We start from the raw sequence: 20,074 nt of genomic DNA on the forward strand, positions 1-20,074 counted from the left end.
AAGGAAATAGAGAAAAACATCAGGCATCTCAGTTAGCTGCTGTTTGGGAAAGCAGATTGATGTGTGTGCACCGTGCCTGGGGGTCTTGTGTGGCTAAGGTTCCTTTTGTCAGCTTCATACCCTGTCCCACTGCATCCCATATCCTGTGTGAATTGAATGTCTTCTCACCTCCACCCTGGCCTGCTCAGGATGTCTGATTTTACAGGGAAATTGTGCCTGAGAGCACAGAGCAGGAGCCCTGACAGAGTTCTGACAGTGGCCAGGTGTATCACCCTTTGCAGGTGCACCCTTCCTGCTTGGGCTGTGTGTGAGCCTCTGAAAGTTTCCAGTGTGACAGAGAGATTTCACTGTCACCAAGCAATTGGAGTGATATTAATGAAAGTGGGTAAAATGTTGGAGTTCTGGACTTCCAGCTTGATGAGAAGTATTGAAGAGCCATGGGAAGGAGAAGAGACTTCCTACTAGCATTAGGACTTTGTTGCAGGTCTGTGTTTCAGGGGCAGTGTCCTACCTTCAGGGACTCCTCCATCTCTCTTGTGCATGTACATCCCATAGGTGAAATCTAGGCCTGGCAGGGAGTAGCAGTTTCTCTTGGGCTTCCCCAGTTCTGGCTGCAGAAAAGGGAATAGAGAAGCATATAGAGCATTAATAGAGAAGAATAAAGACCTTTTCTGATAAGATAAAGCCCATGAAAACAGAAGTTTGTAACAGAACATGGCCACAAGTACCAGGAGTGTCCATTTGGCAAGGGCTTGAATCCCACTGCACAAGTGAGTGCCATAGTGCAGAGAGGAGCTGAAGCCTAAAGGATGCTGAATTTCACACAAGTTTGGTTTTGAGTTATAAAGAGACCTAGCCTTGCTGGAAATAGAGATCCTGGCTCAATAGATATGGACTTGAAGTCTCCTTGTTTGGTTAATCTCTCCTTTGGGGGGCATGCCCAGCTGTGGTGGCTGCTGGGGAGACAGCAGCTGCTCTTAACTTTACATTGAGTTATTTCATTTCCAAGTTGTGCATCCTCCCAGAAAACTGATGTAAACTTCCCCAGGCAAAATCACATGGCTGCTTCTGCCTGGGAATAATCAAGACACAAGGCATGCTGCAGAAGGAGGATAGGGGGGATGAAGAAAGGAGGGCCGAGCCTGGGGTTTATAGCAGAAAAGAAAAGAACTTCAGCTCAGTAACAACGTTTCTATTTAGTTTCCAAATTAACTCGTCCCCAGCTCATTTGTGTCCCAGCCTGGTGGTGTCCTGGTGGATTAATTGTCCTCCCCTCACCTTTCTGTCTCCCCTCTCCCATCTCCATGGTGAAGTCACTGCAGGATGTGTGTCTTGAAACCTCATTGCTGCTTGAAAGAGAGGCGGCAGAGGAGGGAAGGGGAGAGAGCCTGGCACAGGGAAAGCTGGAGCAGAGTCCCCAGGAGCCCTGAGGGCAGGATGTGGGTGCTTTGGGACAGGTTATTTTCCATGGGAAGGGTGTTAGGAGAGCTGGGACGTTGCAGGTGTTGGCAGGTCTTGTTGGGAGAATGAAAGCACTGAAATACCACTTGGTGCTTCTCCTGGGTGAGCACTGAACGCTGACATTGAGATGGCCATTGTCACACTACACAGTGAACACTCTGGGGCAGGAGCTGCTGAATCAAATACAGCCCTTTGTGCAGAGATACTGTGAAAAGGAAACTGCAAATGAGCCACCTCCAGCTTGCCACCATGGCAGGCTGAGGCTGTGCAGGTTAAGGGACCCAGCTCACTGGAGCTGTTCATGTAGGAGCATCATCCCCACCAAAATTTTCCTTTTACTCCTGGTCAGCACCGTGCAAACCCTGGCCAAGGCCTCAGAGCAGCTCCCCTGTACACTGCCAGCATGGTGGCTGCTTTCCAGTGTGCTCTTCTGCATCACCCTCGGCTCAGGCAAAACTTTCACTGAGCCAGTTTTGCCTGGAGAGTGAGGGTTAATAACCTCTGTCCAGAACAGGCACCTCTGTGTTGAGGTCTCTAAAATGTGCTTGTAATTCCTCAAACTCTGAAGGAAGAGTGGCATTTCCATGGCTCTCAGGAGCATGGGTTCACCAGAAAATGACTTTTAGGGACCTGCCCTGTGTGAAACTACAGAGCCTTTGTTGCAAGCAGCCCTTTCGAAAATCCACTGACCCAGTGATGTGATGCAGCCATGGCTGCATTTCCCCACCTGCTTCCACCAGGGGACTGAGTGGGGTTTTAGTGGGGTTTTAGAGGGTTTTGGTGCCACCATGGCTGTGGTGCCACTGGCAGTGACAAACCATGTGTGCACTCTGTGCGTGCAGGAGCTCGTGCAATGTGATGATCAAGGAGCTCTCATTGCTGATCTAGTCCTGTATTTACAGCTGGTTTGAGATTGTTGTCACTGGTGTAGAAGGGAAATGGTTCCATGTTCCTCGGGTGCATGAAAAAAAGCGTTTTCCTGGGATCGTGTTCTGGTAACAGATTGGGGAAATGAGGTCAGAAATCTGCTATGGTGGCAAAGGTGTGTCAGATGGGACAAAAATCACTGAGAAACTGCAGGGAAAGAGAGAGGTTTGTAACCTGTGGCAAAGCTGCTTCCAAACCCTTGAGTGCAGAACTCTGTAGAATGGAAGAAATTGTGGGATTTAAAGAGTCCCTTCTGCAGAGCACCTGAAGTTGACACAGTTGGGTGTTTACTCCATCACAAAGTGAGTGCATGCTGTTTCCTTTTATGATCAGATGGCATTTTACAGTCACTTTGCACTGAATAAATAAAGCTGAAGGTGCTGGATAATTAATTAAAAAAAAAAAAATCTGGTCCAATATGTTGAACATGGAGAGAATCTGTGCCTGAAGAAAAATCAACGAACTCAGAGGACTCTGGTTGCCTGCCAACATCTTTTACCTACAAAAGCAAAGAAGGGGAAGGATGTAGCAGGAATGCATCTTGCTTGGTGTGATCCACAATTACAGCCTTTCTCGTTCATAAATTAGCAAAATGCTGCTTCCAGCTCATGGACTGGTTTCATTTGTTTGTCCTGGGGCATTACAGGTATGCTCTGTCATAAAGCAGTGAGGAAACTGAGCCAAAGTTGATGCAGAAGGTCTTTTTTTTTTTTTTTTTTTTTTTTCCCTTTCTCCCCCAGTTCCAGCACCGTTCCCTGTGTTCAGGTTTAGCCTGTCACAAAGCTGCTTGGCTGGAATACAGATCTGTCTGACAGCTGTGCCCATCAGCAGACAACTTCATTAAACCTCATTAAGATGTCATTTCTCTGCCTTATTTCCCACCTCTTGGCTCTAATTAAAACCGTCTCTCTCTGCATCCCAGGCGGTCCTAATTTTCTCTGGGTACCTTCTGCAAGTTTTCTCCCTTTACGACCTCAGTGAGGAAAATCCAGCATCCTAAATGCTGTTTATCCAGCCAGTTTGGAAAAGACAGCTCTAGACCTTCTCCTGAAGCATTCCCAGAGCACCCAGCAGAGATCAACACCTCTCAGGGCTATGAGAGACGTGTGTTGAGGCTTTGTTTGCTCTCTCAAACTGTCTTTAGGGCTTGGCTGGTGCATCCTTTCCCCTTGGACATGATAATTTCCTTGGTTGAACCGGGTGTGTTTGGGCTGGGTTTGGAGGGTGCCATGCTCCCACTGGTCATGGTGCAGTGCTGGGGGTGTTTGATCAGTGGGGATACCTTGACTGGCTGGAAAGTGAGTGCTGATGGGTGTACTGAGTTATCCCCAGCCTTTGCCAGGTACTTTCTGATCTGTGCAGCCCTGGGCTTGAGCCCTGGATTTCTATTTGAGTGTTGGAAAATGTTTCCTATGAAGGAAGAGGAAGACTCTGAAAGGGGTCTGTTTCTAGAGGTGAAGGCGTTGCAAAGGCTTAAGGAAGTGCAAAATTTTTAAGGATTCCGGGTTTTGTTGTTATTTCTGTTCTATCCCTCGGTGTTCATAGCCCAGCAACACACATTGCACCGATTTTCTAAAGATAACTGAGAGAGGTGGGAGACACGTCCACACAGAGAGGCACAGGAAGAGACTGAGCTGTGGATTTGTAATCCCTGCCTCTGCAGCCTTTCCCTGGGAGGGGATGCTGGGCAAATCCATGAATCCTCTGTGCTCCCAGTCCGCCGGGGCTGCCCCATCCCCTCCTCTCTGGCTCTGCCCTGTGGACACCTGCAAACTCTGTGCTGGTGCATTTTCAGCCTGCCAGGCCCTGCCTCCTTCCTACCTTCTGTTCCCCTTTTCATTACACCCCCTTGTACAGTAAAGCCTCCCGTCACGCTGCCATTACTATTATTATTGCAGATTTACTGCACTTGCAGAGTGAAGTGATTGCAGTGACAAGGCCCAGCATTTTTCCCTCCTTCCCCCCGCGACAGCTTGAAATCAAGCCCTTCATTTGCATTTACATGATCTTGCTGTGCAGCTTATGAGATCGGGAGATTTATTTGCTACTTAGCTTGATGTTTGATTACACTCTAAGAAGGCAGTGAGCTACAAAGTGCAGGGATACATCAGAACTGAGCTACTGAAAGCCTCTGGGGGACAGTAACTCAACATCAGGTTTAGGTAGATGAGAAAGGGAATGTTCAGTGTTTTGAGAAAGGCAAATTTGATGAGATTTTTTTTTTTAAAGGTGGAAGGGAAAACTTACTTTCTCACAAAAAAAAAAAAAAAAAAAAAAGGCAAAACCAAGAATGTTGTTATAAAAACACACCTGAAAAATCTGGGTTTGTTGGTGCAGAAGAAATCCTAGCAGGAGCTGGTGGCTGCTGGGCTGCCTGGCGCAGACTGCTTGTAACTTCCACTCCCAAGAAGATTATTAATAATAAGTTGGCAGTTGTCTTCGATGATTTTCATAAGCATTAAAGGTCAAAGCCAAAGGAAGTTTTGCTTGATGGACCTCCACAAGATCTGTCCCTGCTTTATTAAGCTTCAAAGCATGCCACTGAGCATTAACACTCTCTAATAAAGGGGAAACTGAGGCAGGGAATTAGTGTGCCCATGCAGGGCAGCAAAGGGAACAGAGTTTGGACTGGGGAGAGAAAAGAGTGAGACCAAATCATCCTAGTCTTCTATAGCAGTGTGAGAATCTTTCTCTTTCCAGAGAAAAGGGTGATGGTTGGGCAAACTGCTGCCCTTGGAGTCAGAAATGGCAAAGCTCAAGGATCTTGTTGTGAGTTTAACTCCTTTCATTGCAAATACTCCAGACAGGTCAGCCACCCTGCTAACCCAGAGTACATCTGCAAGTGCAGTCTCCACTAACCTGACTGACCTGCCCTGGGAGCTGCAGCCTTATTAGACACCAACCTTCGAGTGTCAGGTGTGGATTTGAACGATTTTCCCCTCTAGAAGCCGCGTTTTGTTTAAGGCTGGCAGCAGAGGCTGGGTTTGAGAGGGCAACGAGAGAAGGAAGACAGCACTTCCAGCCCAGGCTCTCCCTCCACAACCCCTGGCACCAGCCCCTTGCCATTTTCTTGTTCCCAACAGAGCTGGAACACCAACAGGCAAGGGCCACACACAGAGAGCCCAGCACAGAAACCCCAGTCCAGGGGAAGCACCCACTTGTGATACAGTCCCTGTGCATTCCAACTGTTTGCACTTAGCTTTTAGTCTTGAAAATTGCCATGAGTTATGCTATTACAATTAATCATTAAAGACTTAAGAAAGAGTATACCCCATTACATAAAAGACTCCAGCGATGATCTTTATCTAACTTGTAAAATGGGCAGGCTTGATGCAACTGAATAATTTTCCTCTCATCTGCACAAAATCATGAATGCAAGTCAGACTTTGAACCTGAAGTGAACACTGCGAGACCAGCTTATAATTACCAAAACTGAAAAAAAGAACAGCGTTTTCTAATGAATGACAAGCCACTAGGTGGAAATCTAATTTGGTCTAATTAAGCAGCCTTTGTGAGGATTTGTCTTTAGATGAAAAGAGGGAGCCAAAGAGATCTAAATGCAAATGAACTCTATCATTTTGGTTTTAAAGGGCCAGGCAGATCTGAAAGTATTTGCGTACACAATACTTGCATTTTTCTTCATGGGTGTATTCACCTTCTAGTTTTCTATTGAAAAATCGAAAAATCCTGTTTGCCCCAAAATTCTGGGACTCTGAATATTAGTCAGTTACCATAAGTCATAATTATCTTTAAGGACTTAGTAGATAATGTGCTGTTGGAGGGACAATTTTAGCAGTAGGGCACAGCAACTGTTAAAACTGCCTTTCTCTGTAACAAGGCTGCTTCTTTCTGCTGTTTGAAAATGGCTTTAGAAGAAAAAAAAAAAAAAGGTTGTTTTTTGCTAAGGAGTCAGATCCCAGGTCTGCCACTGTCGATGTGTGGCACTGTATAACTCTCAGGTCTTTGGGGGCACCTGCTGGACCCTGAGCTCCTCCTCGGTGCCTCTGTGTCAGGATGAATTACTTCAGCATTGATAAATCACCAACACCTTGCCCAGTTGTGCTATTTCTGCTGATTCTGCCGACAGTCTCCACGCTGGGAGCAGCCAGCCCAGGTACAGCCCCAAAGGCTGAGACTCACCGAGGTGTTTGACTATAATTGAGATGGAAATATTGAAAACGATCTTCTCCTGCTCTATTAAATCCGCTCCTGACTTTAAGATAAATTTGTGTCTGTGTAAGGATTTTGTGCCAGCGCTGAAGGTCAAAGAAGCACATGTGTTTCTGTAGAGGGTGTCACAGCTTGTGAGGTTCACATCAGCCCTTGCCTGCTCTCAGTCCTGAGGAAGAAACGTGGGCTGTAGTCAGAAGACAAAGCCCTTGGCAGGAGGGAAGGGTTATTCAGGCTAAATGAATGTGCAGGTTACAGCTACTGCTGAGTGAGGTCTTACCTGTGCCTGATTTTTCTTGAGCTACAACCACCATTCACCTCTAAGAGACAGAAGGAGCCTGGGATAGAGTTGAGGACATGTAGGGACAATGGCAGGGAGGTTTGGGACAGCATGGGGTGGTCCTGGAGCAGCTGGATGGAGAAAGACCTCTCTGAGTCCTTGCTCTCCCTACAAGCAACATCAGTGGGAAAATGGAGGCATGGATGGACAGATCAGTGTGGGAAAATCAGGAAAATAATTCTGTCTTTGATGTGGCAGCAGTTTTGGAAGCTCAGTGTATAACATGGGCGGAATAGCACGCAGCACCTTGGCAAAAAAAAAAAAGCAATTTTACCACCTTTGTTATTGACTTCCCAGAGAAAAGTGGGGCCAGAGAGGAGCTGGAAAGGATGTAGTGGGGTTGTCATTTCCCAGAGAACCACAGTCCCGGGGATACCTGCTGTGCTGCAAACCCTGGAGTCAAATTCTGCCAGGGAATGCTATTGCTCAATGACTGGCTTCAGTGAGGACACTGAGGTTTAGCTGAGAGAGGGGTGTGGGCTACTTGAGAATGAGAGAATATTCTCTCGTTTTTAAAGACAATGGACTTGGTTTTGGTTTTTCTTTTTTTTTTTTTAAAGGTTCTGTCCCCTTTCAGCAGTTATGACCTTTTCTTTGTGTTTCATCCTTAATAATATCTGTTCTTTGAACCTCCCCATCTGCTACTTCAAGAAAAATCCCTTTATGTTCTTAAGGCCAGATGTTGGCCCAGATTATGTCCAGAGCAGCTCAGGTCAGTGTAGCTGCTGCTTACACCATGTAACTCCCTGCTGCTGCTCCAACTTCACCCAGGTAGTTTTTATTTAACTCCCCTGCTTTTATTTTGCTGCAGTAGAACATACTAAGCTAAGTGCTGCCAGTATAGCCTTCATATAAGTCACATTGACATTAAAGGAGTTGAATTCAAGGGAGAATTTGGCTGTGGGCCTTTCAGAGCAGACTGGATATGACATTTCCTATATTGTAAAATAGTTCCCCAGCAGCACAGACCTCTGATTCTTAGGCCAAATTAAATCCCTGGCTGCAAATGAGATACTGGCTGCCTTGAGAGCTACCTGTTATTTCACAGCAGAATTTGTCTGAAGTCAATACACTTGTGGTACCTCCTAGAAGAAAATTCAAATATTTCAGATGAGGAGACAACTTGTTAAATTCAGGCGAACCTCTGGTTCAGGAATCTCTTGGCTTTCACTCAAGGAGAAACTAATCTCTGATCAAAGATGCTGGAACTTACCAACTTCAGTCACCTCATGTGCAGAAATAATCTCCATTTTCATTAGAGAATAGATAAAGTTTTTGCTTTTAAAAAAGGATGCTGTTTCTTTAATGTAATAAAACCTCAGCAGGACAGAACGTCTTTACTAGACTATCCCTCACTATTCCCACAAGAAATCAAATATAATCCTATTTAAGAAGCTTTAAATAATTTTGAGCTTTCATATTGACTTATTAAAATGCAGCTTAAAAAATGCCTTCCTTGCAATCCCTTTACAAGGGTCAGGGATATAAAATTTGAAGAAATATGATTAGTAGATCAGTTGGAAAGATATGCGGCAGCTTCCAATTTTATTATTTAAAATGCCCTTTAGGAAGAAAAGGTGATTCTGTAAAAAAAGTGGCACCATCTCCCTGAAGGAATCCAGTCCTGGGGCTTCCAGTCCTGTCTCCTGCATTCAGAATTCAAGACTTCTGCCAGGTTTTTCTTAGACCTGAAGGGCCCTTGCAGCTGGGACAGAAGAGCTGGTTTCTGTGTGCTCCTAGTCCAGAGAAATAGAGGCTTATCAGGCTCAGGCACAGAATAAACCAGGAGCACCTGTGGCCATCCCTGCCTGGTTCAGAAGACAAAGTGATAACAGAGATGCAAACATGCCCCAGAGGACAGAGCCACTTCAGGGCTGAGCACAGGTACAGTTTGGCCCCCAGAGCCTTTCTTTTAGCACCTGGAAACTTGGGGAGATGAAGAGCTGTAAACTTTCAGATGTTGGTTGGAGTGGGATCAGTCCCTTTTTCACTCTCTAAACACTACGTGCTGGAATATAAAATTATAGGATGAAACAAGGCTCCTGCTGTGCTGACTTGAACTCTCTGCAGGGTGAGCTGTGTCTCCAAGCAGCAGCTGCAGACTCCACCTGAATCCTGAGGGGTCCAGGCAGAAATCTTCTTCCAGCACATTTCAGTCCAGTTGCCCACGTTCATTCCTGGGGAGTTCAGAGAAGTGCAGTTCCCCTGGGAGCAGCAGGGTTGTAGGGATGGAAATGAGGAGACAATTTGACCCCTGCTCTTGAAGAATATTAAATACAGCAGACACCCAAATTGTGCTGTGGGTTGGGCACAGCTCCCATTAAGAACCTGATGCAAGAACCTGCCTGAATCATTTGCTGTGTCCTACAGCAAAATGTGTTCAACCTGCTGAAATGTAACTGCAAAACCCAGTGAGCAAAATCACACCCTGCCCATTACACTTAGAGCCAGCTGCTGTGAAATCCTAATGTGTCAGGCTTTCTCCAGGAAATAAGGCAACTAATAACTTTACTCCTGCCTAAGGCTGGACTTTGGTCAAGGCTGTCAAGGCTTCTATGATTTTCCAATGTTTTTGAAAAAAATATCCATGATTTTGACATTTTGTGTGTGTGTGTGTGTGTGTGTGAGCAAGCAGGGAGCTGTGATAGCTGAACTTCCCAGAGCTGCAGTGCTCAACCTTGGGTGCTCTGCAAGACAAACACCAAAGGGTCCTGAGCCCACTGGTGCCTGTTTTCAGCTCCCGAGGAGCTCAGTGGCAGTCAAACAGGGTTGACCCCTGCCCAGAGTTTTCTCCTGTGGCAGAAAAAGCAGCAGTGACACCAAAGGCAAGACCAGCAAGCACTGGAGAGAGCTCTAATCCTCCAAGGAGCTGTCATGAGGTTTTACCCTGCCCTGTCTTTGTAATTGTCTACATTTAGGACAATAATTGTGAAACCGGGCTGAAATAGCACTGGGGAGTTGCTGCCAATGCATAAAAGCTCTCATTGCCCATAGGTTGATCTTATTAATGGTGCTAAAAAACATCAGAAGTTACGTGGCTCACAAATTAATGCTTGCTTTCTTCTCTCTCTATATATATATTTCCAAAATTCCCCATAACTCTACATCTGACTTCCTCATTGCTTTCCCTATCCTCAACACAATTCCAGCTCTGCTTTGTTCTGTTGTTTCTCTCTCCTGTCCCATTTTATTTTTTTAAAGCTAGAACATAAGGGGTTGGATACTGTTCAGGTATGACATACATGAGCAGCCCAATTGCTTTCAAAGGGGCAACCTTCTGAGGCAACCAAGAGTTGGCTCAAAAAAGTCACTTCCTAATTGCATCATATTTGCTAAATCAGACGTTTTACGTGCTTGAGAATTCTCCACGTTCCCTTCGTGTTCAGCCATTACAAAAGGCTCCTGCTCTGCTGGAGTTCTGACCCATATTTTCCCTGCTGCAGTCCAAATTTGGTTGCTAAAAGGTAAAAGGGGGGGGGGAAAAAAAAAAATCTCTGCCTCATCACATCACTCCCAACCCCTGTTCAGCTGCTGTGGTATTTTCCTTCATTATGCTGCTGCCTCAGACTGTAAACCTCTCTAATTTCCTACATCGCAGCTATTTATTTAAATGCTAACTCGCATTATGAAGTGATAATCCACAAGCGCAGGAGATAATTTATGAAGCATTTAAATTAAGAGGAGCAGCTAATTGGGAGCATGTGTCTTATAAGCCTTGCTAACACCAGAAAACTACAAATTAGGGAGAAAATGGAAGATATTTTTATCTTGCTTTTTTCTTTTGTAATGCACTGAGGAAAAATATTACCATCCATCATACAAACACTGCTGCTCACAGAAGTCTTCTGTTGTTGGCTTGGTAGTTACTCGAACACACAATGCTCTCGTTATTACAAATTCCTCATTATAACACACAAAATCATCTTTGCTCTCAGAGAAGGTGGAACGAGGTGGGGTTTTCTCCAAATAAAGCGGAATAAATTTTCCAGGAAAGGTCCCCTTCTCAGCTGCATGCATTAATTTAAAAGAGCAAAGACTCCCTTGTTATATAGCAATGTTAAAGTGCATTTAATTTAGGACTGCATCACGCTGTAAGAGTTTTATAGGTTTTTGTTAAAGTGGGAATGAGCATAAATGGCTGTGAGTCAGGGAAAAGCAAATGTGCTGGCAAGGCTGAGGGAAGGCGTTTTGGATGCTCCGTTCAGATTTTTGACACCAAAGTCAAAAAACTTTGTTTTCACTGCAGCTTTGCTGTGGTTTATTCATTAAAAAACTAATATTGACCTGAATCTGAATAGCAATGTGCCCCATGCTGTGCAATTCCCGGGATCCAGCTGTATAATGGAATGGCTCACTAAATGCTGCTGGGCTGGGCTGAAGGGAAAGGAGGACACCCAGGCCAAGACAGCAGCTTTGGGAAAGGTGACAGTTATCCCAACTTGAAGGTCACAATCCTGCACCAGATTCCCTGGGAAGCTGTTGCCTCAGCAGGGAGGTGCAGGGCTGGGTGTCCTCAGGAGGCAGCTGCTGTTCTCTCTAAGTGCAGTGCCCCTTTGGTGGGGTTTTTTTTTGGGTGTTGGTGCTTTGATCAGAGGAAACGTCTGGGATGTTCTCCCACAGGAGCCAGAGGATTTCTCTGCACTCCCCAAAGAGCCAGAGGATTTCTCTGCACTCCCCAAAGAGCATCCCGGGCATCCAGGGGATTGCATGAACACAATTCTGAGGGAACTCGTGGCATGTGGAGCCTGAGGCTGACAGTAAGGACCACCTTAACACACAGCCCTCTGCCACCCTTCAGCAACCACTTCAGTTTTCAGTACAGCTGAGCGAGGTCTTTAGTTAGGATCCTCCTTTACCCAGCAACCAATTCTTGTGGCTCCCTTGTGTGGCTGCTGGAGACAGATCTGCTGTTAGAGTGAAATATTGTGTGCACACCCTGCCTGGCAGGGTGCTTGGGAACCACAGCGAGATCCTTGGACAGAGGATGCTGTGTGTGTGTGTGAGTCCAACCCCTCTACCTGACTGCATATGTGTGCGCTGCATGTCTAGAAAACACCTGCCTCTAATCTCTGCATTCTTGTTTTTGCTCTTACAAATCTCCCTTTCTGTATATCCTGTCAGAAAACAGTCAGCAAACAGGCTCTGGCATTATTGGAGTTGCTCCTGGATTCGAAGGAAACCATAAATCTGAAACTTCAATCATGTCTTTATGATCATTCAGCAAACAGAGATGGAGGATTTATTCAACATGGGATAGCAAAGGGGAAACTGCAGGGGGTTATTGCAGGAGATATTGGTTTAGCTAAGGCAGAACTGCTCCCTCGGGCCTCTCTAGGGCCGAGCCAATGAACAATGGCACCAATGACAATAACAAGGCAATTATGGGGAAGAGGGTGAGGAGGGGGTAATGCTTTGTTAAAGACAGAGGTAAGATTCCAGCATGGTGTCTCTTTTGTGTGCTTTCGGAACTAAAGGATGGTGTGTCTGCCCAGGGTGGTCTTATTAGGAGCTGGTGATCCTAAAAACACAGCAAGTGCTTCAAAGAGCTGCCTGTAGCTTGTATGTGACTGTGCTGCTCTTAGGAAGTTATGATGATTTCCTGCCTAATTAAATAGGGCTGGCAATGGGTTCCCCTAATCCATGCTGCTCTCCAGGGCAGGAGATAAGGATGTAAACCTCTGCTGACGAAGGTTTGTCTCTCTGGCTGTGTGATGATGTTGGGTTTTCTGCATTTAGAGCTAACCCTTACTCCCAGGAGGGGGCTCAGGGGATGTCCCCTTGCTGGGAAGATGCTCAGACTTTGACCAAGGTTGGCCACAAATATTAAAACAGCCCTTCCACCAATTTGGCCTGGAAAGGCTGTTTAGAGATTACCCTGTGACCTGGTGCCCACCTTGCACCTCTCCCAGCTTCATATTCTAGATTTTTAATTATAGCCACCTTTCAAAATCCTGACTGGGGAGAGAAGCTCAATCCCTAGGTTTCAACCACAAAAAGATTTTTGAACAACAAAAACAGCATTTGCTCTCATGAGGATCAAAGTGGGGCAGCACTGAAGGGATGGCTCCTGTGGGACCTCTCAATTCCAGCAAGGAACACCGGGCTCAAGCTTGTCCTGAGGTCCTCCAACAATGAAGTTTCCTGAGTACAAAATTGGAACACAAAAACCTTGGCACAAATGGGTGAAAATGTTCCTGGGCGAGCTGGATCCTGCCATTGCTGCCAATGGATGGGACCTGCATGAAATTAGCATCTTTTCAGAGTGCAAGAGACACAAACATCTCTTTTTTTAAAAAAAAAAAAAAGATGCGATGGTGCAAAAGCAGAAACCCAGCGATCCATCCCCACCTGTCCTGCCTCCCCTCCCTTTCTTTTAACATTTTTTTCCCCTCTCTTCCTTTCCCTTGCGAGCCCCTGGGCGGTTTGTTTTTGCCTGCAGAAGGAAGTTTTGAAATATTGTGGAGGGGTGCAGGCAGCGCTCCCTGTGGCCCTGCCCCTGATGGCAGGAATGCAGCCATAAAATAACCCAGCGCCATCCGTAACCTGTCGCCACAGCCCCTCTCCGAGGTGAGAGTTTTCCTCCCTGCCGTGGCTGTTAGCTGCAATGTATTTCTCCCTGCACTAAGCACCGTCTTTCCCAGGGCTGCATTACAATGATTTATAAACCCCATTTCTGGGGAAAACTAATAGATCAAAGTGAGGAGAAGGAAAAGGAGACATGAGCAGCTGGAAGAAGATATTGAAGCATGAAACAAAAACAGGAATGAAAAAGTAGTTTGTGGCACTAGTGAGTTGTTCTGTGCTGCACTTCTATTATTGAAAAATAATAGGGGGAATCTGTATTTTAATCCATTTTTTTTCAAGAGATGTTCAAGTATTCTGAAAAGCTCTTCCCAGAGCCAGCTTGATTTTGTGTGTTTGTGCATCTCTTACAGAACCAAACACTTCTTTTGCTGTTTAGCCTTTCCCTGTCTATTCTCTTGTCATATTTAGACTTTCCATGTTTTTAAGCGACATCCAGGTTTTCTAACAGGATAACAAAAAGCACTGCATGGAGGATTGATGCTCCTCTGGACCTGAGCCTAGGATGTGCTTGTTCCTGAGCTAAGACTTGGTAATTTTACAAAGGGACTTCATGAACTGAGGTCAGGGTGGCCAGTGAGGTGCTCTGCCTTTGTCTCTGTTTCCTCTCCTGCACAGTGGAGATGAATGGATGAGATTCATCACATAACTCTGAGCATCAGTCAAGTAAAAACCCGACTGAACGGAGCCAGGAGCACAGACCAATGCTCATCTCTTAGTTCTACAATGATTAATGCATTAGTGTTTGTAAGAGCTTTGGTGATACTGAGCTAATTGGGCTTTTGTGTGCGTTCTGCTTGTCTGGTTCAGCACCAGACATCCCTGACTTCAAACGTAGGCAGGGGTGGAGAATTATGATGAAAATAACCATAATCCTTGTGGAGTGCTTCATACATTCACAGGGCTGCTCAAACCTTCTACCTCCAATCTCCTCACGTTGAGTGGATGTGAGAGCAAACGTTGCACACCCCTGATGAAATGCACTGAGTAGGACAAACAGCAGATTTGACAGAAAACAGACGTGTGTGGCAAGACCACAGGGGCTTTTCTAAGAGATTGTACAGAGCAATGAGAGGAAAGCTGAGGAATTATCCCCAGGCACATCCCAAACTTCTCTGAGGTTTCCATTCAAAGTATTTTTCTATGTTCCTGTTGTTTAAATTTTCACTCTGCCTGGCAATTTTCTGTTGCCAGTTAATGCTGCAGAGCCGTGTTCACTTTAGGCTGCCTGGTTTGCCTTGGTTCCTGATTTCTGCTCCGTCCTTTGGTGCTGGTGGAAGGGTTCCTGGGGGAATGCAGGTGCAGGGGATGTTCATGGATGTGCATAATTGATACCTCTCACAGATAACACAGGAAACAAGCACGTGTTGAACTGCTCTGCTTGTTCACACAGAGGAGCTGCGTCCTGTATTTTCCTTTTGGTGACTTTGTAAAAATATGGGCTGGAGAAGACACATCCAGGATGGCATTCAGGAGCAAGCAGCCATGATATGATCTGCTTTCAGCTGCATGTGTGATTCTTGATAAGAGAGCCAAAATTGCCACTGGCAAGATCAACACCTGCCCATTCAAACAATCTTATGGTCTCTTCCACCCTGAGATATTCTGTAATTTTGTGACTCTCGTGGCTGAGCCTGACTTTTGGCTCAGGGCTTTGATCAGTAAGAGCTGGGTGAGTTAAAATAAAAATACAATTAATTGTTTTTTAATTAATTTTTTTTGCTCATGCCCTGTGTGACGCAGTCTAAAAACGTTTTTTAAAATGCTTTGGACAAGAGAGGTCATCCTGCTAAAACGTTCAACCCCTTCCTTCCTCTGGCTGTGCAGCCTCAAGGAGCCCCACAGCTCCAGAGAGCCATGGTGGTGTCACACCAGGCAGCTGCAGAGACCCTGCTTGGGATCCTGCAGGGATCCATTACTCTGCTGACCAGAGCCTGATGCAGCTGCCTCTCCCATTGCTCTGGTAGCTGCATTCCCTATTACAACAGGTAGAAAAACCATCCATGCTCTAATAGCTACTGTAACCCTCCTAAAACTATGACAAAATCTTTCTTCTGACTCCCTATGGCCCAGCCAGTCTTTCCTCTTCTTCTTCTGTTTCCTGTCTGCAGAGAGAGCTGGCAGGATGAAAGACAGCTGGGAAGGTAGGGAGAGCTGAATGTGGACTAAGAGCTGCCAGAGGAATATGAGAAGAGAATTTTGCCCTATAAGCTTTAATAAGGTGGTGGGTTAAGAGAAATGCAGCTAGGGAGAAAAATGGGGAATGTTCTCTCTCCAAATGGGCACTGCTTCAGTTTGTAAAAGCACCAGGGATTCCCCATGTGGCTTAATTTATTATTTTCCCACTCGTTAAATGCCAAAACAATAAAGCAAAATCTATTGTTAGCTTTAAAATGCAGGTGATTTGCATATGGCTGTGATAGTCCTACTGCTGCCTTCATTTAAACTCAGTAAGCCGAGGTACCTTTAAAAATTATGACTTGTTTTACATTTAATATACTGAACTATGTTAACATAATATTAAGGGGCTGACTTCACAGCTTAATTGCTGATCACGTAGAAGGCAGCTTTAGCAGCAGCATTAGTCTGGCAGAGCTGTGCAGCCTGAGATGAGCAGCTGGAAGAGCAGCCTGCACAAAGGGGCTCAGAGCTGCTCCTTCCCTGCCATGATGCCCCCACTAAAGAGCACCCTGGAAACCCAAAATCATTTTTAATCCCGTGTGTTAGGAGGTGTTTGGCTCCCTAATGCAGAGCAAAGCCTGTGCGGGGCATAATTGCACCTGGACAAAGCAGTGCTAGAAAATCAAGTGGGTTTTTCCCCCCATCAAGTCAGGTTTTGCAGAGGGAGAAGGAATTCACCATTCCCTGGCAGGGCTGGACACACACACACTGCTATTCCCAGCCCTGGGTCTCTGAGGTTGCTGCAGAGATTGTGCAGTTCTGGTGTTGGTGTTGTATATTCTCATTTCTCTCCTTCCTTCTTTGACCCTTGGTTGTGTCAGGCTGAATGCAAAGAGGGCAGGAATGGGAATGGGAACCATGCCCACACAGACTCTTAACCTCTCCTTGAATCCAGAGACCCTCTGACAATATTTTGGCTGATAGAGTTGGCTGAGGCTGCACGAGGCTGCTTTGGAAGGGTGAATTGCTGCAGTTTCCTTTACTCCCTCTCTATTTTCAGCATCCTGAACCCTGGGCCAGCACTCAACAGCAGGGCATCACCTTTAAGGAGGCAGCTCCTGCAAGTGGCTGACTCGTCCTTGATCCCCAAACCTCCAGCAGGAAAGTGGCACACGGTGCTACCCTTCTTGTACATTGTTAGAAATGTAATTAAGATCTAAATATTGCCCCAGGATGTGCCCAAAATAAGGGATCCCAGGCTTTTCAGGAGCTGCAAAGGTGTCCAAGCATTACCAACTACTCACATCCATGTGTGTCTGACTTCCACACATGGCTCAGATTTTGAGGTCTGGACTCCTTAAAAAAATTGCCTTTTTCTCTGTTGAAATAAAAAAAAAAAAAAAGCATCCAGATTGACAGAGATGTACACCAAGTTCTAGCCCTCTATGATTTAAAAGAGCAAAGTTATAGGCCCCTGAAAATTGAGGTTTATAATAGAAGCACTGACAAACCCTTAACTACAGAGAAGCTACCAGGCGTTGCAACAATAATTGGGAAGGGAGGGAAAAAAAATCACACTGTGTTTTTCAGTGCTTAGCTAAGAAATACAACAAGAGAGTTTATTGCTTGCAAAACACAGCTGCACTGCCTCAAATTGGATGGAAAAACGAACCCTGATAATTTATTACACCCCTAAAGTCACAAGAATGTACCCATAAATTACTTTTTTGGAGGGGGAGGGAAGTGGTACCACTGTAGTCCATTCTGCACAACCTACTTATTAGTATCATAATTTATTATTATTATGCCCTGCTGCAAATAGAGAGGCAGATAAAACTCAAATCTATTAAAACAACCGCTCCACTTTCTCTGAGCCACTGAGGGACACCATTCCAAAGGAAATGAGATAAATTACTAAGACAAATGTATGGGTCTTGCATTAGAGCACGTAGCTTGTATAAATGAAAGAGCAGGAGGATAATTCAAGCAAAAAAGAGTCATGTTAAGTTTTACCATTCAGGATTCAACACAGAGGGACTGGGATAACATCAAGTGGTCAATTAAATGTTTCTAATGTATAGATTTTTTTTTTCCCCCCAAGATCCTATGTGTTCACTTGGAATGAATTTGCAAAGCTGAAATAACTGCTCTGCTTCTATTGCAAATGCACCTGGATCAGCATGTATTTAAAAATATGCTTTATCCAGCCATTGTGAGGAAACAGATGCTGTATTGGTAAGCCTGAACATTACATTGATAGAATGTATATGTAAAAATAGATATATCCAAGTGGTGCTGATCAGTTACAAAGCTGATTTGAATTTAAGGTGGGTGAAAGATTGTTTTAGATTCCCAGAAGGGCAAAATGGCAGAGCCAAAGGTGCCTTTAGCAAGTTCAAGGTGCCTCTCAGATGGGTCTCAGATATGTCAACAGGAATTTTAGTACTATTTTTCCTTCTCTTCATTTCTTTCTGGAGCAGGCAGCTGGAGCAGCAGTTTTTAATGCTGTTCTCCCCTTTCCTGCCACATGGATGGATTGGCAGAAATTATAATTGTTTTGGGAGGTTGTTGCTCAATTGCCCTCTTCAAGACAGGGTTATTGCAAAGCCAGGAGGAGTTTGGTGCTCTTGGCCATTGTCACTGGGGTATAATAGAGCCCTGATTTTGGAAGCTGCTAGTTCAGAACGGGTTTGGGTACAAAACTGCCAGGTTTGAGAAGAAACTTGGCAGCAACCTTCTTTCTACACAGCCAATTTGTGGTTTTCATTTTAATTTTTTTTTAACAATAAAACCACCATGTGATACAAGTTCACCTGAACTTCCCTAAGTAGTGTTTACTTTTCATATTGATGGTGATAGTTGGAGTGAAAAATGGAAGTATATAATTTTTTTTCCTTTCTGAGCTAAAAGGTACATGAAATATACCTATAAAGCTACATTTGACACTGCTCCAGGTTTGTGCTTGGACATTTCTGCTCCTGCAACTTATCTAATTGTTTATGTAAGATCATGAGGACAGAGAAGGCAGGAATTTGTTCCACCTTCATTTGAATGTCAGTTGGCAAATCCAACAATTGTAGCTTTTGCTTTCTGGCCCTTTGTTCAGATCCAAGGTATCAAACTTCTGAGGAAAAGCTGGATTTCCACTCTTCAAAAAGAGCATGCTGTTGGTGTTTCCTTTAAGACGTGGCATCTGCCTCTAGCAAAGTGCAGGGCTACTGCTTGGGCTCTTTTGTCAGTTTTTCCTCCCTCTTTTGCCTTTTCCACAGGGAAATGTTCCATCTGCATGGCCTGCTAGTTTGTAGTATTTAGTTTGGTAGCTGGTACCTTCCTCCTGAGGTTCTGGCATTGCCCATTTACAAATATGTCACTGTTAAAGCCAAGTTTCCAAGCCACTCCAAATTCCCTCTCCAAAAGGGAAGAGGTGATAGGAGCCTAAGCAGAGCAGGGACAGTGAAATTTTAAAGTATTATGACACACATACATTTAATATTACATCACATGTAAGGGAACAAGCACATATGATTGCAATATTAGATGACAAATATAGGTCCTACAACATTAAATTTAGTGCCTTGTGATTGATGATCCTTTGTTTCCAGGTTTTCCTCTCTGTATATATTATTTCTGTAGGATAAGCATCTTACCAGCTGGAAGAAACATACAACTTTTTTATTTTCTAGCATGTAATTTCTGTTTGATTCACAGCTAATAAATAGGTCATCTTGTACTTTTGAAATGCCAACATGCAGTAATTCAGTGAAATAGAGACTCTACATTAAAAAGCTGTCAACCCCAGTGCAATTTTCCTGCACCCTACGCTCTGGAAAGATACCTTGTCACTCATGGTTCAGCTCTGTTTTCCTGAAATATCTCTTCTTCTGCATAAATAATGAATATAGTTGCATGAAAATATCTGGCACAATGTCTGTTCTTCCTCCCACTCTAAGGAGCTGCAGTACAGGCTCTGTATTTATTGGTTGATCTTCCCAACAAATCTTGCTGAAATCACAGGGGTGGTAATAGCGTGGCCCCCTCCCAGGTGTTCTCTGTGCTAACCCCATCCTGCCTGCCTGCCTCCAGGCAGCCAAGTGCTGCCTTCAAAAACACTTTTTGCTGTTTAATTCTTCTCAAAATGTAAAGGCTACAACGAAACAGAGTAATTTAAAACACTTATTTGCTTTCAAGCAAATGCGTCACGCAGAAAAATATCAGCCTGAAGCATATCCCAATTAGGAGTTTTTAAAATTAATTATATTCTTTAAAAAAGCTTGCTATAAATCCCATCAGATTACTAAGCCTGTCTTCTAATTCATATGATCTGAAACACACAATTTACTGGTTTTTCTGGCTCTCTGCTAGTAGCTCATTAGAGGTGGCACAAGGATGGCAAAACCTGGTTCCAAGGCTCTGATTTCCACCCCAATCGTTGGAACTGGGCTGCCCTGTTTGCTCACTGAAGGAGCCCTCCAG

At 44.8% G+C, this 20,074-nt stretch overlaps 1 protein-coding gene across 1 annotated transcript in view; it reads right to left on the reverse strand.

The window, feature by feature from the left end:
• The window catches only part of CFAP77 (cilia and flagella associated protein 77), a 56,557-nt gene that overhangs the window by 23,027 nt on the left and 13,456 nt on the right, over positions 1-20,074 (reverse strand). The window contains exon 2 of the mRNA XM_088177492.1: positions 512-611. Coding sequence (XP_088033618.1) covers positions 512-611 — 100 coding nt within the window. The remainder of the gene's footprint in view (positions 1-511; positions 612-20,074) is intronic.

Source organism: Sturnus vulgaris, chromosome 22, assembly GCF_052056855.1.
Source record: "Sturnus vulgaris isolate bStuVul1 chromosome 22, bStuVul1.hap1, whole genome shotgun sequence".
Lineage (NCBI taxonomy): Eukaryota > Metazoa > Chordata > Aves > Passeriformes > Sturnidae > Sturnus > Sturnus vulgaris.